The sequence below is a fragment of the Muscardinus avellanarius genome (assembly GCF_963383645.1).
Source record: "Muscardinus avellanarius genome assembly, chromosome: 12".
NCBI lineage: Eukaryota > Metazoa > Chordata > Mammalia > Rodentia > Gliridae > Muscardinus > Muscardinus avellanarius.
In genome coordinates, this window is record NC_137798.1 from 18860647 (window position 1) to 18877752 (window position 17106).

Sequence of the window (17106 nt, forward strand, 5' to 3'; positions counted from 1 at the left end):
TCAGCCGATGACAAAAGGAACCTTAGCTACAAATGGAGAAGGTCAGTGGCGCATCATGGCAGCAGTAGGTCCCATCTCACTGTTCCTTCCCTTGGAATGGATGCTCCTGGCCCAGCAGGCAAGCTCCCTGAGAGCAGAGGCCACCTTCCTGTCCACTGTGTGCGGAACAGCTCCTGACCCCTAATGAGCACTGCCTAAGTGTTTGTTGTCAAACTGACCTGGCTGTGAAACCACCTGTATCCACTCTTTATTGCTGCCTAATGAGTTGCCACATAATTTGCATCTCAAAACAACCTGTGTCTAATACTCCAGGGCTCTCTTGGCTTGCCTGGGTGCCCAGGGTCTCACGACCAGAGTCAAGCTGTCTGCCAGGCTGAGCCATGCGAATTCATCCCTACTAGCAAAACAAAGAACCCAATTAAGAAATGAGCAACTGAACTGAATAGACACTTCACAAAAGAAAAGATAAAAATGGCCAATAGATACATGAAAAGATGTTCAACATCATTAGCCATCAGGGAGATGCAAATCAAAACTACGCTGAGATTCCATCTAACCCCAATCAGAGTGGCAAGCATAAAGAAATCAAATAATAACAAATGCTGGTGAGGATGTGGAGAAAGAGGAACTCTTTTACACTGTTGGTGGGAGTGCAAACTAGTTCAGCCGCTATGGAGTTCAGTGGGGAGATTCCTTAGAACACTGGGAGTGGATCCACCATATGGTCTGGCTTTACCACTCCTGGTGTATCTTTCCAAAGGGGTTGAAATCAGAGAACTACAGTAACATATGTATACCCATATTCATAGCAGCACAATTTGTAATAGCCAAAATATGGAACCAACCTAGATCTCCATCAACAGAAGAATGGATTGCAAAATTATGGGAAATACACATAATATAATTCTACTCAACTATAAAGAATGAAATCATGTCATTCTCAAAAAGATGGAAAGACCTGGAGAACATTATGTTAAGTGAGATCAGCCAAGCACTGAAAGAGAAGGGACATGTGTTTTCTCTAATATGCCCAAACTAGGGAGTATTAGGGATACCAGAGGGACTCTAGACAATGGAGGGGAAACCTCAGCAAAGCTGAAATGGAAGGGTAGGAGATGAAGAAGGCTGAGGTTGATTAATGGAGAAGCTACATTCAAATATGTGTAAAAGTATGAATGTAGCATGGTTAACCTGGACACTCATTGTTGGGAGGGGGATGAGAAGTTGGGGGAGAGGGCACCAAGCACAGTCTGAATGTATGCCATTTTTAATAAAATAACATAAAAATTTAAAAAAACAATTGGCAGTACTCAGGGCTTCCCACTGTAGGTCTCATGTTCTGAGCTACTGGGACCTTGCTGTCAAGTCTCCAGGGCCAATCTCTGCTCATAAAGGGGCCCACATTCCTCGTCATGTGGCCCCCTCCATTTTCAAAGCCAAGAAGGGCACATCCAGGTCTTTATCTCTGGCTCTCCCTTCTGCCTCCAGATGACTTTGCTTTCAAAGGACCCCTGTGCGGTCAGATGATGCCAACCAGGTTCATCTATCTTCAGTTCAGCTTAATACCAGCTTTGCTTACATCTGCAGGATCCCTTTGGCCACATAGCATAATTACAGGAAAAATACAAGGATTGTGCATGCCTTCTAGAATTTCGCTTTCCCCACCATCGTTACCATCTTCATCCACTGGTATGCCCTCATAAGCCCACATTTGTGTTTCCTTTACTTCCTGAACTCTCCACTGCTCATCATGGCGGGAGTGTGCTCTCCTGGTAGAAGTAAACCTATTCCAGCACGTGATAGAGATCCGTGAAGCAACTCCCTGCATGGAGGAGGGCCTTGGAAGCTGGTTGAGCAGTTTATGAAGTTTGAAGGAACCAATTCCGAGGGACCTGAAAACAGACCTCTTCGCTATGCTGTCCCTCCTAGACTGGTGTGATATGAGTCTGCAGAAGAAGCCTTTGGATGGATGCGCTTATCTTTCCCCATGAGGACAGGCTTGTGCCTATCCTGCCAGTCCAGATGAGTTTTTTAGCCACCAGAGCTCTACTTGCTGAGGTCATGATGCCAATTATTCTAGATGTCACACACTGGTAATTGGAATAATTTGGAAGTCACTCTGTAAGACAATCCCTGCCCTTATGGCCCAAATCAGAAGGGCATCAAATTGAAATTTTCTATAAATTTTCTTACTCCTGTAAACCCAGGACTGCCACAAAGCAGATATTTAATAGACACCAAATAATTATTTGTTGAGTGTCTTTTACAAAGCTCATTTTAGGCATAGCCATGTATTTTAGTCTGTCCTGTTTCATCATGAGCAAATGACAGCATGGGAACATGCAGTCATTTAAGTCATAACATCTTTTCCCCGAGATAAAGACAAGAACATTGACTGAAACACCCAGTGTTTTAGCAAGCTCTAATCATAAAGCTCTGGGCATTCCTCTCAATTTATTTTGATTTCCAGGTGGAGCCCAATACCAGGGTGTTTCCAGCAGTCTTCCTGCAGCCAACAAGTACCTCTTTGTTTCAGTTTGAACTTGGGAAGTTGAAGGTATTTATCTGTCCCCTCATCTCGTGGCCTAACTAGAGAAATGAGCATTGAACTTTCATTGAACTTTCTTGCTTGATTTCTGCTTGTTTGTTTTGTTTGTGTGTTTGTATAGTGCTGGGGTTGAACCCAGGGGCATTCTACCTCCAAGCTCTACTTCTATCCGAATTTTATTTTTTGTTTTGAAACAGGGTCTCGCTAGATTGCTGAAAGTCTCAATACTTGCTTAGGCTGGTCTAAGACCTATGATCCTCCTCCTGTCTCAGCCTCCCAAGTACTGGGATTCTAGGTGTGCACCTCCATGTGCGGCTAGCTTTGACCATTAAAAGGAAAATCTCAAACCTCAGAAAACAGGAGGATTCTTGCTTCTCGTTTGTCTCACCCTTCCCACCCTTAGGTCCCTACATTTGCCTATGAAATTCAGATTATAGAATACATATTCTCATTTTTTCATTCTCTCACCTCTTTGGGGTGTTGAAGGAATTAATCATGCTCAAATAACCCATTCTGCAAGGTCCTAATTAATGTGCCAAAGCCCTTAGAGGGCCCCTGGACACGTGTCTCTCTTTAATTTACACTAACCATATTGGTTATCATGGGCCAGGTGCGTGATTCAGCAGCTGAGAATTTCCATATTGCATGTGTGTTTTCTTCTCTGATTCCTCTTCACCTTGTCCCAGAATGCAATGCCCTTGTCTGCGGCCATATTTAAGAGTGAGGAGAAGAACCCAGTCCCACAGTGTCCACCGCGGCTGGATGTCCAAACCATCCAGCCCGTGCTTTGGAGCCGCATGCCCAACAGCTTCCTGAAAGTGGAGACAGAGCGGGTGAGCGAGCGCCACGGCTGGGTGGTGCAGTGCCTGGAGCCCCTGCAGATGATGGCCCTCTACATCCCTGAGGAGAACAGGTACAGGAGGGGCCCAAGGCGGAAGGACAGACCCGGGAGGCAGCTGAGGCAGGGCCAAGCCAGCTGGGAAGGGAATGGGAGCATCCTCAGCGGACCATGCTCAGTCCCAAGGTGGTCTCCCCAACACTTCAGTGCTTGCTCTTTCTTTTCCACACTTTAATCATACCTTCAGAAACAACAGGAAATGCACTCTGACGTGCCTGCTCCGGGGCTTTCATTGTAGCTCATAGTGCCTGGAATCAGGAAACATCTCCATACCTGTAATTAAAAACCATGGGATCCTGACATGTGCGTTGGTTTTTTTTTTTTTTTTTTTTTTTTTTTTTTTTTTTTTTTTTAAGAAGGGAAAGAACGAGGCATGCCTAGCTTGACTTGGCGAACCAGGACTCAGGCCTTGTTGAGAGGCTTTCTTAGATCGTGGCCCAGGATTGGTCCCAGTGTTATTGTTCTCTAGTTCATGGTCTTGGGTAAGTTATTCGTGCACTCTAGCCTCAGTTCTCCCAGCCATGCTGAGAGAAGAGCCCACTAGAAATGTTGCTGGGAGGAGAAAAAATGAGATGGTGTAGATAAAACCTAGCATAGTTTCTGGATATAGTGAGAATTAAATAAATCTTATCAGTGTGGATTTTGTTATCCTTTGACCTTTTTGACTGAAAAAGAGTGTACTGTGAAGGGAATGGAGATACTGGCCACCTGCAAAGCTCCTACTTAGGTATCTCCTTGGGTTACGGGCAGCTGCAGGGTAGGCAAGTGCAGGGAAGACAAGAGCTCGGCCACACCAGCTAGTTCCAAGAGAAAAGCCATGCCAGACAAAGTGAAAATAGAAACGGAGATCAGAGCCCAAGCCCTGGGCCCGCCAGGGGAGCAACTCAAGGGCAGTAGACCTCTAAAGTCATGAAGGAAAACGTGAACTGGATTATGCCAGCTGATCTCCATTTGAAAGGTGTTTGCTCTTAGAACAAAAGTTTTTAGGGGAGGAAAAAGTCCCTAGGTGATAGTATAGCACAGCTTATACAGATGATGTGGATAGATTAACAGAAGGTAGGAGCTATACCTTCTGAGAGATTTTTGCATCAGGAAATGGAGGGTCCACTCCAACTTCCAAATAAAAGGATCAAGTCATCTTGTCAATAACTACTTTTTATCTGTGGCTTGGGGGCTTTTCCTAGTGAGGAAAGACATGTGGCAAGCCAGTGTTTTTTAAGTTTTGTAGGCTTTTGAGAGCCTTATAGTTGGATATGATGGATTATCAGGAGCTAGGATGTGGACCAGAGCCAAAGGAGATGTGAGAGCCTACCAGAGAAAGTGTGGCAGAGATCCCCCCATCTGTCCACTCCTTCTGCCTTTTTTGGGCTGGTTGAAATCCCAAGGGACTCCAAGAGTGAGACCGCTGGACCCCAGCGCAGTCTTCTTCCCGGAGTGGCTGATGGCTTATGCATCCTCAGGTGTGTGGACATCCTGGAGCTCTGTGAGCAGGAGGACCTGATGCAGTTCCATTACCACACGCTGAGACTGTACAGCGCCGTGTGCGCCCTGGGGAACAGCCGAGTGGCCTACGCCTTGTGCAGCCACGTTGACCTCTCGCAGCTCTTCTACACCATTGACAACAAGTACCTCCCCGGCCTCCTTCGGTCTGGATTCTACGACCTGCTCATCAGCATCCACCTGGCCAACGCTAAGGAGAGGAAGCTGATGATGAAGAATGAGTACATTATCCCCATAACCAGCACCACCAGGAATATTCGCCTGTACCCGGATGAGTCCAAGAGGCACGGGCTGCCAGGGGTGGGCCTGAGGATGTGCCTCAAGCCCGGCTTCAGGTTCTCCACCCCCTGCTTTGTTGTGACCAGTGAGGAGCACCAGAAGCAGAGTCCCGAGATTCCCTTGGAGATTCTCAAGACCAAGGCGCTGAGCATGCTGACGGAGGCAGTGCACTGTAGTGGGGCCCACATCCGAGACCCCGTGGGTGGGTCCGTGGAGTTCCAGTTTGTGCCTGTGCTGAAGCTCGTTGGGACCCTGCTGGTCATGGGAGTGTTTGATGATGATGATTTGCGCCAAATCCTCCTCCTGGTCGATCCTTCCGTGTTTGGGGAGCACGGTGCAGAGACAGAGGAGGGAACAGAAAAGGAGGAAGTGGCCCAGGTGGAGGAGAAGGCAGTGGAGGCTGGGGAAAAGGCCTGCAAGGAGCCTCCCATCAAAGGTTTGTTGCAGACCCGGTTGCCGGAGTCCGTCAAGCTGCAGGTAACTCTGGGCAGCAAAGCCCGTGACTGGGAGGTAGAGAGCAAAGCCTGGTTTGAGTGGGGACTGTGGGACTGTGGGGCTGGGCCTGAGCCTGCTGCCAGCAGAGGCAGCATCCATACTCAAGGAGAGGGCTCATGGGCCATGTTTGTTTCTAACATGGAATGTGCTCCCTAAGCAAAATGAAAATACTAACCTTGACCATAAGGCACCTGCTTAGGAAGTGATTTCTGGTACCAGTGATAGTTTTGTCATTACCTCTTTGCCTTTAGGACCCAATGATTCACAGATAGCTGCCTGCAGAGATGGGGCCTTGGATGTGAAGCATCCCCAGGAACTGACTCTTAGGACAGCCTCACCCATCATGCTCTCATGGCGTACTATGCTCATGCACCACACCAACGTAGCGCTGGTTACCCCAGCATTCCCATAAACTGCCACCTGAGCTAAGCATAGCCATGATCTCAGATCCCTCCCAGAACCACCTGGGAACGCTCAACACTGCCAAAAACAGTTTTTCCTGCGTTAGCTAGCTTCATTATATACTGAGGATAACTTTTGTCTTGGGAGGATTGAGAAAAGAGAAATGAAGATAAATCAAATGGAACAGTGGGGACTGGGCCATCCACTCTTAGGATTCAGGTCACGCTCCTGGGCTGCTTAGTAGTCTTGTGAACCTGCCCAGCCAGTGGCCAATCAGAGCTACGTCTTCATTATTTTTAAAATATGGATGATTAGATTACCAAATATAATACTCAGATACATTTTATAAAATGCACATGAAATATATTTTATCATAAAATTATATTTAAAACTCATTATAATTGTTTTTTCTTTTTTAATTTTTTATTGGTGCACTGTCATACATCTTAATGGGGTACAAGATGGTAGAGGCATACATGCACACATCGCTCATTTAGCCCTTCCCCAATTCCCAACCCAGTCTGTCTCCCCTCCCTCCTTCTCATGTTTGGTTTAATGATTGACTTTGATATGTTTGTGAATGTACATCATGTACACAGGGATTCCTGGGAAATACTTTCTTAGAAGTGTTGTTTAAAGCCAGGTGTGGTGGCGCACGCTTGTAATCCCAGCATTTGGGAGACTGAGACTGGAGGATCACAGTTTGTAGACAGCCTCAGCTACTTAGTGAGGCTCTCTGCAACATAGTGAGATCCTGTCTCAAAATTAAAAATTAAAAAAATAGGGCTGGAGGTGTATCTCAGAGGTATAATGCCCCCTGAATTCTATCGCCAGTACTGCAAAAAAAAAAAAAAAGAAAAAAAAGTGCTATTCTTTCCCTCCACAGGCAGACTTACCCTGCCTTTGGAGAGCTTGTTTCCTCTTGCTCCCCCGGCTTTAATGACAACCTGTTCTTTGAATGCAGTCTGCCTTGGAGTCAAGTAATAGCTGTATGGTTGCTGCCTGCCATGGACAACTTATTTCAGTTGTCTGTGTCTCTGCATTACTGTCTGCCAAACAGCTTCACCTGTGGGCACACTGCACTGGCCCATAGCAGGTGTCCATGCTGCTTCTGTTGCAGATGTGTGAGCTCCTCGGCTATCTCTGTGACTGTGAGCTGCAGCACCGAGTGGAGGCCATTGTGGCATTCGGTGACATTTACGTCTCCAAGCTGCAGGCAAATCAGAAGTTCCGCTATGATGAGCTCATGCAGGCCCTGAACATGTCTGCAGCCCTGACCGCCCGGAAGACCAGGGAGTTCCGCTCCCCACCACAGGAGCAGGTGAGACTCCCTTCCTGAACCACCAAACCTTCAGAGAGAGGTTCATGGAGCCTGTAAGGTGTCTGGGGCTGCCTCTAGAACCAGGCAGTGTGGGGCAGCCTGTCACCTGGAAGATAGTACATCTAGGGCAGTCTCCTCAAGCCACCACAGCCCCAAGAGACAGGTCTAGACCCGTGCCAATGATGACTGACATCACAGGCCACACATCTCCCTCCCACCTCTCACTCCTATCTATCCTGTTGTTGTTGTTGTTGTTGTTGTTGTTGTTGTTGTTGTACTGGAGATGGAACCCAGGGACATTGTAACTCTGAGCTATATCCCAGCCCTATTTTTTATTCTTTATTTCGAAACACTGTCTCACTGAGTTGCAAAGGGCCTCCCTAAGTAGTAGCTGAGGCTGTCTGAGAACCGCCATCCTCCTAACTCAGGATCCTGAATGCTGGGATTACAAACGTACGCCACCACACCGGCATTAGTCTTTTTATTTTTGAAACAGGGTCTCACTGAGTTGCAAAGGGCCTCGCGAAGTAGCTGAGGCTGTCTGTAAACCACAATCCTCCAGTCTCAGCCTCCCTCCCGAATGCTGGGATTATAAGCATGTGTCACCACACCCAGCTAACTATGCCTTTAATGAGTTAAGACCAGACCCCTCTGGAGGCTCAGCTGACACCACAGCAGTAACCCACTGCTCAGGAAAATGTCCACCAGCCTTCCAGAAACCACTGTCCCTCTACGGAGACAAACAGAAGATGGTTAATGGACCCCAATTTATGAGAGCTTTTACATAGTCTTCCTCATTTACTGTGACCAAACCCCCTTGCCTAGGGGCTCGGGCCCTGCAGCAGCCTCTCAGCCTCATGAAGCCTGGAGAATCAGACACAGCGTGTGAACAGCCTTGGTGGTGTGTTGTGTTGGTTCTTTGCAGTATCCTACCTGTGGTCAGCCTTACCCAGATGGGAAGGCCTGCTTGAGAAGAGTCCAAATCCTGGTAGGAATCTTTTAAACGAGGGAGGGGCATCTCGTAGAATAAGAGTTTCCATGCATCCCGGCTGCTCAACAGCGTTGGTTCTCTGCAGGATGGTTACGTGGATACTCTGCTCCCCAAGGCTTTGAAAGAGAAGATAAACCTCTCAGTGAAGATATTAATTTCCTCTCTCTGAAACCAGATCTTTGAATATTATATATATTTAATAGTCGGCCTGTTTATAAATTGTTGTCAACATAATTACCACTACTTTATATTAATGGCGCAACTACAACTTCATCCAATTACTTCCCTAACCTGTTTTACAGAACATAGATATTTATATTAACTTAAAAATGAATTACATATCTTGGCTTTTAAAAGATTCATTTGAATGATACTGGTCTTGCTAAAGAGGACAAGGAAATATTTAGCATCCCTTTGCTAAATAAAAAACAAGTAGGTCCATTGCACTGATTGGAACGGGTATTGTGCTGTGTCAAATGCATGAGTGTGCCTTTGCCCAGTCACCTCCCAAGAATTATTCTTGCAGACCTTACACATGTTATCGGCTGTTGTTCAGACTAGCATTGGTTGTGAATACTCCTCCTATTGCTGGGCAAATGACAGTTCTTTCATGTACTTGTGAATAATAGGAAGACAGAATAATGTAGTGATTTCAGCGCTAGCCTGCAGGGCTCCTCGGCACTTCCTGAGGGGTCCTGTGCCCATGACCTCCCTGTGTCTCTGTTTCTGCAGCTGTAATATGTGGTAATATTTCTCTCTCCCTCCCAGGGTTCTTGTGAGGATCCCATGAGGTAATTCATTTAGATTTCTTAGCCTGAGGGGTCATAGAGTAAGTATTCTGGAAGTATTACTTTAGCTAGTTTTAACGTCAGAGATGTATGTGTATTTCCCTCATCTCAGAAGTCTGTAACTCGGACTAATCCTTAATGCATTAGGCCAGTGACTCTTATGCAAAATTACCTGAAGTGCTTACTAAAACACATTTTCTGGTCCTACCCGAGGGTTTCTAATTCAGGAGGTATAGGGTGAGCTCAAGACTTTGCACTTAGCAAGATTTCAGGTAATGCTGGTGCCACTGGTCTAGGAATGGAGGGAAAGAAGGAACACTAACTTCTGTGAAACTCAACTGTTGTATCTACCACCCTTCTAGAGAATTACTTCTAGAAGAGACCTACCCATGGAGTTCTCAATATAAGAAGCATTTAGCATCATTGGGGGGATAATAAATGCGGAATCACTTGGAAGATAGAATGCATGGAAATTAAAAATTTTTAATGGTGATATTCTTTCACAAACTTTGAGGAGAAAATAAAGATTAAATTTCCTCTATCCAGAGGGTTTTCATAATAAAAAAAATCCTTGAAGTATATAACTAAGTACAGAAGAAGATAAGATTAAGATTAGTCCTACTAGCCATTAGTGGAGTGTAATCAGCCACCCTTTCACGTGCAAAAGAATTTCATTAAAGTACATCACCTGCAGCATAAAATTCTATTCAGTTCCTCTCTCAAGCTTTCCATTTTCTGCCATATGGGTAGTGGGCCCCAGCTTTCCAAGTGTTCCACCAAAGGAAAGCTCTTTCGGTCAAGAAATTAGTTTTCTGACTGTGAAACCAGAACTTCAGACTTTATATATTTACTTAATAAACAATGTATTAGTATACGTTGACATGATTACCATAACTTCCAATTCTGGAAAAACAACAAACATGACTTTTCCAACCTGTTTAATGGATAATATTTTATTACAAATGGTACCTCAAGAACACAGCCAAAAAATGTAAAAAATGAATAGAATTGGTCGGTATGTGTGGGAAATTATATGCAAATTAAAGCAAAAGGGATATGACATTTTTTAACCATTAAATTGTAAAATGTTTGCAAATGTGATACTGTAATGGAGATAGCAAAGTAATACATACTTGTATAAATTTGGTAATAATACAAATTGTTGTTAGCTTTCTGGAGAACAGTTTGGCAGTTCACATCAAAAGCCACTGAAATGTGCAAACTTAGCCAGATGTGGTGGCACACACTTGTAATCCCAGTACTTGAGAGGCTGAGACAGGAGGATCACAGGTTCCCGGCCAGCCTCAGCTACTTAGTGAGGGCCTCCACAACTTAGTGAGATCCTGTTTCAAGATAAAGAATAAAAAATAGGGATAGGGGGATAGCTTGGAGAAAGAATGCCCCTGGGTTCAAATACCAGTACTACAGGAAAAAAATATGAAATGTGCAAACTTGTTGTTCCAGTCATTTTTCTTAAGAATATGATAAGATATGTGAGCAGAAACTATATAAAAGGGAGCTCAAAACTACATTAGTAATAAGGAAAAAATAGAAACTTAAATGTATCATAACATAGAATAAATTTGATATGAATTGTAATTCATCCATAAAATAAAATGCAATGTACCTATTAAAAATAAGATATTCAGCCGGGCATGATGGCGCACGCTTATAATCCCTGCGCTTTGGGAGGCTAGACAGGAGGATCGCACAGGTTCGAAGCCAGCCTCAGCTACTGAGTGAGGCTTTCAGCAACTTAGTGAGACCCTGTTTCCAAATAAAATATAAAAAAAAGGTCTGGGAGTATAGCCTGGAGGTAGAAAGCCTCTGGGTTCCACCCCCAGTACCACCAAAAATAAAAATAAAAATAAAAAAATAAGATATTCAAATGGAATATGTGGTTTTAAAAAATATGTATTTAACATGTGGTCCCAATGCCTGTAGATATACAAGTCTGAAGACATTAACTAAAATATTATCCATGGTTATCTTTGGGTGGTGGATCACAATCAACTTCCTGCTTCAAATATTCTCAAAATTTTGTATAATTAATAAATTGCCTTAGTAATGAGAAAAAAGTAAAAGTTACCTTTAAATACTGGCCACTCTTTTTTAAAGTTAGGTAATTTTGCAAAAAAAAGTTAAGTATCTATCTAAAATAATATCTGAGTTCCCTTAACCAACACTGAGAACCAACTATTTTTCTTTCGTTCTCAAAGATCAACATGCTTCTTAACTTTCAACTGGGAGAGAACTGCCCCTGCCCAGAGGAGATCCGGGAGGAGCTCTATGACTTCCACGAGGACCTTCTTGTTCACTGTGGTGAGCTGCCTAGAGACAGGCTGGATCCATAACAGTCTGCTCTGGATACCCTCGTTGGGAGGGTGGAAGGTTACTCTTGCCGTTAATATTACAATACTGATTGGTCAAGGATTGACTATCCAAGCTACTTGAATCAGAGAACATACACCAGAGAATGCTTTCTGGAGATAAAGGGGGGGAGCAAGGTCTCCAGAGAAATAAGGAAAATAACATCCTAATATACACCTCGCCCAGTTAGCATGACGCAGTTGGAACTCTCTGCTCCTGGATGATCCATTTGCTTTTTAGCTATTGCAACTTATGTGCCAAGGGAGGCAGTAACTTCTGCACTTAAGGATTCTAAGCCAGCAGCCCCTCCTTCGATACCCATCTGTCGGTTTTAAGTGGCTTTCAGCATTTGTGCTGCTTGCACATCGGTGGGTCGAGTAATACGTAAGAAATAGCAGAGCTTTTCATTTCAAATAACGCAATATTAAACTCTTTCCTTCTGGAGACCCTAGAGTCCTTTTTGAGTACAGGTTAAAGAAAGTAAAGCCCTGGGATTAAAATTACTCAATATTCTGGTACACAGAAAATTGTCTTTTTCAAAAACTTCCCAAAAGGCATAATGTAGGTAAATAGTCATGGGAAGCTGCCTACAGTCACTCTAGAAGTTCCAAGAAGATGGGCATCCGCATTTTTGTGTTTATCTAGCAAAAAAGTGTCATGTTCTGTTTGGGTTTTCACTGTGTGAAACTCTAGGGGTTCCCTGGGAGGAAGAGGAGGAGGAGGAAGAGGACAGTTCCTGGACAGCAAAATTGCGTACCTTGATATACAAAATCAGAGGTCCACCCAGGCCAGCGAAGGAGCAGCCGACGGAGGAGGAGGAGAGATGCCCTAGTAAGTGACATGCCTTTCAATCTCAGTACTCTCAACTCTGAGTCTCTTCTGAGACTTAATTAGGGTAATTGGCTCTCGAACAAATACCATAATATGTATATGGGCTGCTTAACCTCAAAGGGGCCATCTGGGCATTCTGTTATCATTGATGATAGTTACTGTTATGTATTTTGGGCTCTGCTCTTCCTCCGATTGAAGGAACTGATTTTCAGACTCTTCTGAAACCTAAAGATTGAGTGCTTGCTGTCTGCACTTGTCTGTCTAATTAGAAATGCCTGCAAACAGGTTTCTGTCCTTCTTTCTACTGTTTCCACAGTTTTCTCTTTTAACCATTGTCATTTTCTGTCACTTTGTGCTGTGGTTCCTGAGCATGAAAAATTGCCCCAGTGAGGAAATAAATTAATAGTAAATCAAAGTTTGTAAAGGAAATAGGAGGTTTTTTTTTTACTATAATACTGATAATGCAGCATCCTAGAGCCCTTTGACCTGTCTTTCAACAGTGCTGAAACTTACCCAAATTATTTCTCTAATTTTTACACTCTAGACAGCTCCTACCATTTTGACTCATGTTGAAACAAGACCATAATTTGTCCTACAGGGCAGTTGACTGTCTCTAAACCATTAACATTTCAAGAGGAAGATTGTCTGAATATTATATACATTCAATCTGTTCCTTGATACAGATTCAGTAAATTTATCATTTGTCAAAAGAAGAAGGAATTTCTCAGGTTTAATATAGTTGCCCTTTTATCTTAGTCCCTGTCCCTATCCATCCTAGAACACATTTTCAAATCATAGACTAGAGCAATAGACTGTCGAGATATGATCAGGTTTGTCTGAAAATACTACTTTGGGGTTCATACATCTTGTTGCTCTTTATATTGACCTTTTATCTTTGTCAGAATATCTCAGAAGAGAACAAGTCCTCACCATCCATCATAGAAGTGTGGAAGCCTCTGGAAGGGCAAGTGTGTGGGGGATGGCTTGGGCAGCCCTCAGTCAGTCATGTCAATCACCACCGATGGGTAGGTCTTTGGCAAGGGTATGCCAGCAAGATTCTAAAGCCACAAGAAAGGAAGTTCAGATTGCTTTTGTGGTTACTGCCAAGGCATAAACCAAAAATAGACTAAACTGATCCACATATATCCTCTGTCACCTGCTAAGAGCCTATTTTTGAAAGTAGATGCTTCTTTCTGACCTTCTTTCTAACAAAGAGTATGTCATGACTGAGGTTGCACAAAATAACCATTCTGTGTCTGGTGAATGGAGTTAGCCAGATGAAATCACTCACCTGCCCCTGTGAGATCGCTCTCATTCTCAGGTGATGTTTAGCACCTAGGATTGTAATCTTCACTCCCCTCGGACCTCCAGCAAACAGACCGTGTTCTGTCTGGCTTTGGTAAAATCAACACATCCAAGGGCCAGCCCAGTGTGGGATGGCATGTCCTCACCCCACGCTGCCTCCCTTCCATGGGTAGAATTAGGAGAGGCTCAATCTTCAAGTCCTGGGAGCTCCATCCTGGGATCCCAGAAGTAGGAAATGGCCCAGGTGTTCAAGCATGTCTGGTTGTCAGTATATGGGTGTTCCAGAAACATGGATTCCCTCACTCAGAGCAATCACAATAAAGAGTCAAAGTCATCTGGGTGTAATGGCACACTTTTGTAATTCTAGTACTTGAGAGGCTGAGACAGGAAGATGGCAGGTTCATGGCCAGCTTAGCAACTTGTAAGGCACTCCAAAACCCTGTTTCAAAAAAAAAAAGAATAAAAAATCAGGTTGAGAGTGAAGCTCAGAGATAGAATGCCCCTGGATTCAAACCCCAGAACCACAAAAAAGTTCAAAGTTCTATAAATTATTAATAACCTATCCATGTCATTGCTAGCATGATTCCTCTTACCCTTGCATTTCATAAAATCATGACACCGTAGATAATGATAATAACATAGTGACTTGACAGTTTACCAAACAGCTCGTGTGTATTAGTTAACTAGACCATAATAGTGTTCTTTATTTCTTCATTGTATAAAGAGAACTAGAACTCAGAAGAATCAAGGGACACTGGTTCATTTATTTGCTCTATTGACCCCTACTTGGTTCCAGAAGATTTCCATCATGGCTGCTTGCCCCTGACCCAAGATAACTAAGGTGAAGGAACCATGACTTATACTCAGGTTTTCTGACTCCTTCACTGGGGTGCTCCTTCATGAAACCATAGAGCTTCCCAAGGAACTTATCAACACATATCTCACAAGACTCCAACACAAATACTCACATGTCGAATGGTTTTTAAACATCATTGTCTTTTTATCTTGCTTTCATTTGTGAGGTAAATCACTACTTTGCTTCATTGTTTATTAATAAAATCAGAACGCAACAGAATCCAAAGTTTTAACATTTTAAAGTCAACCAAAGGCCCGGTGTGGTGGCGCACGCTTGTAATCCCAGCATTCGGGAGGTGGATACTGGAAGATCATGATTCACAGACAGCCTCAGCTACTTATCGAGGCCCTTCGCAACTCAGTGAGACCCTGTTTCAAAAAATATAAATAATTAAAAAATAGGACCAGGGGTGTAGCTCGGAGGCAGAATGTCTCTGGATTCCATCTCCAGTACCACACACACACACACACACACACAAAAAAAGGCAACCAAGCCAAAGATTTAAACTTAGAGGGAAGGTGGTGGTGAGTCCTCCCTATAATTGCTTCTCTACAAACAATTGCTATTGGCTATACAACCTGCAAGAAGGAAACCTTAACTTTTCTAGGAAGAAGGGAACAGGAATGTTCTGAGACTTGCCCGAATTATAACTGGCTGATTTTGAAAGAGATTTGCCAAAAGTAATTCCAACACATGTTGTCAATGAAAACTCATAATATTATCAAAGTACCATAAGATAATGAAGAAGTTAAAGTCTTAGAGTAGCAACCCACCATAATGTCACATTCTTTTCATTTCTCAATCCAGAAATTTCCCTGGAATCCAGAAATTTCCCTGGAAATTTCTTGCCTGTTTATCTAGGCCATTGCAATGCACACTGCACTTTAGGCAGGGTTTCCTTAAATATAAATGTGGAACGATTCAGTAATAAGAGACCAAGCAGCTATTTATCTCAAATTCTAAAATTAACAAAATAAAAATCACCGTCAAATTTTGTAGATAAGCTAGTGCAGTGTCGCGTGCCTGTAATTCTAATACTGGGGATACTGAGACAGGGGAACCACAGGTTCAAAGACAGTCTCAGCAATTTAGCAAGACTCTCAGCAACCTAGTGATACCTACTGTTTCAAAACAAGAAATAAAAATGTCTGGTGGCATGTCTCAGATGCAGAATTCCCCTGTGTTCAACCCCCAGTACCACACACACACACACACACACACACACACACACACACACACACAAGCAGGTAAAATTTGGTGCACTGAATGCTTTCCCCAGGGGGAGTGTTTTTTATTTTTTTATCCTTTGCTCTTGGTGAAGAGTTGTCCCTAAGAATATGCTCTTGAAGAGTCAAGAGAGGGAGGTTCCCTGCTGAAATCTGGTCTCCATGCTCAGAGGCCTGTGATGAGCCATTGCAATTCAGCTTCAGGTAACATTGTTTATTAATAAAATCAGGTTGTAATGGTTTTATCAAAATCGGTTGTAAATGAGCATGGCCACACCTATCTGAAGAAAGGAGCATCCTTCTTTTGTCTCTAGCCCTGAACTGTTCTCCATAGAATACTACCTCTCACAGGGCAGAGCTGGCTTTCTTAACCTTGGATAGTACCTGCTCTCCCCTGTCACAGAGCCAGAGCTGATCCCAGAGGTGACCTTGTACCCATCAAGCTCCAAAGCTACTACTTGTGCACCTTATGCCCTGTTACTGAATGCCTAAAATAGAATAATACCAAATTCTTCTTATACAGCTCATTTTGTCCTGAAGAGGATAAAACATCTATTGTTTGACACCAAAAGCCCTGGGCCTCTAGTGCAAATACATGCAAAGTGAGACTTCATGGTGGGTGCACCTTGGGGCTCAGGCAGTATTTCTAAGCCTGTTCTCTACATCTCTCCAAACTGTCCCACCTGAGACACACACACAGAGATGCCTCCTCTGTGAAGCCTTCCTTTCAATTTCATCCTCCCTCCCAGTGCCCCAGGCATATCATATGATTTCTAACGGGGCATGTATTTTTTCCTGGTTTTTATGTATCATTTTTTTTAAGTTGGCCTTAGTGCAGAGATCACATTTTACTCATTTCTATATTCAGCTCATTGGCATATTTTGTTTGACCTCCAGCTGCATGCTGGTCACTTGAAGCTCATCAAAATAAAAAAAAAAAATAAGAAAATAAAACAGGCCGGGCGTGGTGGCACATGCTTGTAATCCCAGCATTCAGGAGGCTGAGACAGGAGGATCGCGGTTTGCAGACAGCCTCAGCTATTTAGCGAGGCCTTTAGAACTCAATGAGACCCTGTTTCAAAAAACCTAAAAATACTAAAAAAAAAAAAAATAGGGCTGGGGGTGTAGTTCAGAGGTACAGTGCCCCTGGGTTCCATCCCCAGTACTGAAAAAAAAAAAAAAAGATTTTTTAAAAAGTGGTACATGCCTGTAATCCCAGGGACTTGAGAGGCTGAGGCAGGTGGATCGTAGGTTCAAGACCAGCCTGGGAAACTTGGCAAGAGTGTCTAAAAATTA

The 17106-nt window shown here is 43.7% G+C and overlaps 1 protein-coding gene across 2 annotated transcripts in view; it reads left to right on the plus strand.

Moving 5' to 3' along the window:
* RYR3 (ryanodine receptor 3) overlaps window positions 1-17106 on the plus strand; it is a gene marked incomplete at both ends in the record, with an annotated part of 530337 nt that overhangs the window by 342510 nt on the left and 170721 nt on the right. For both annotated transcript variants that reach the window (XM_080708162.1, XM_080708163.1), the window contains 6 exons: window positions 2471-2557; window positions 3235-3461; window positions 4907-5702; window positions 7243-7443; window positions 11442-11544; window positions 12286-12423. In XM_080708162.1, the coding sequence (XP_080564288.1) occupies window positions 2471-2557; window positions 3235-3461; window positions 4907-5702; window positions 7243-7443; window positions 11442-11544; window positions 12286-12423 (1552 nt within the window). The remainder of the gene's footprint in view (window positions 1-2470; window positions 2558-3234; window positions 3462-4906; window positions 5703-7242; window positions 7444-11441; window positions 11545-12285; window positions 12424-17106) is intronic.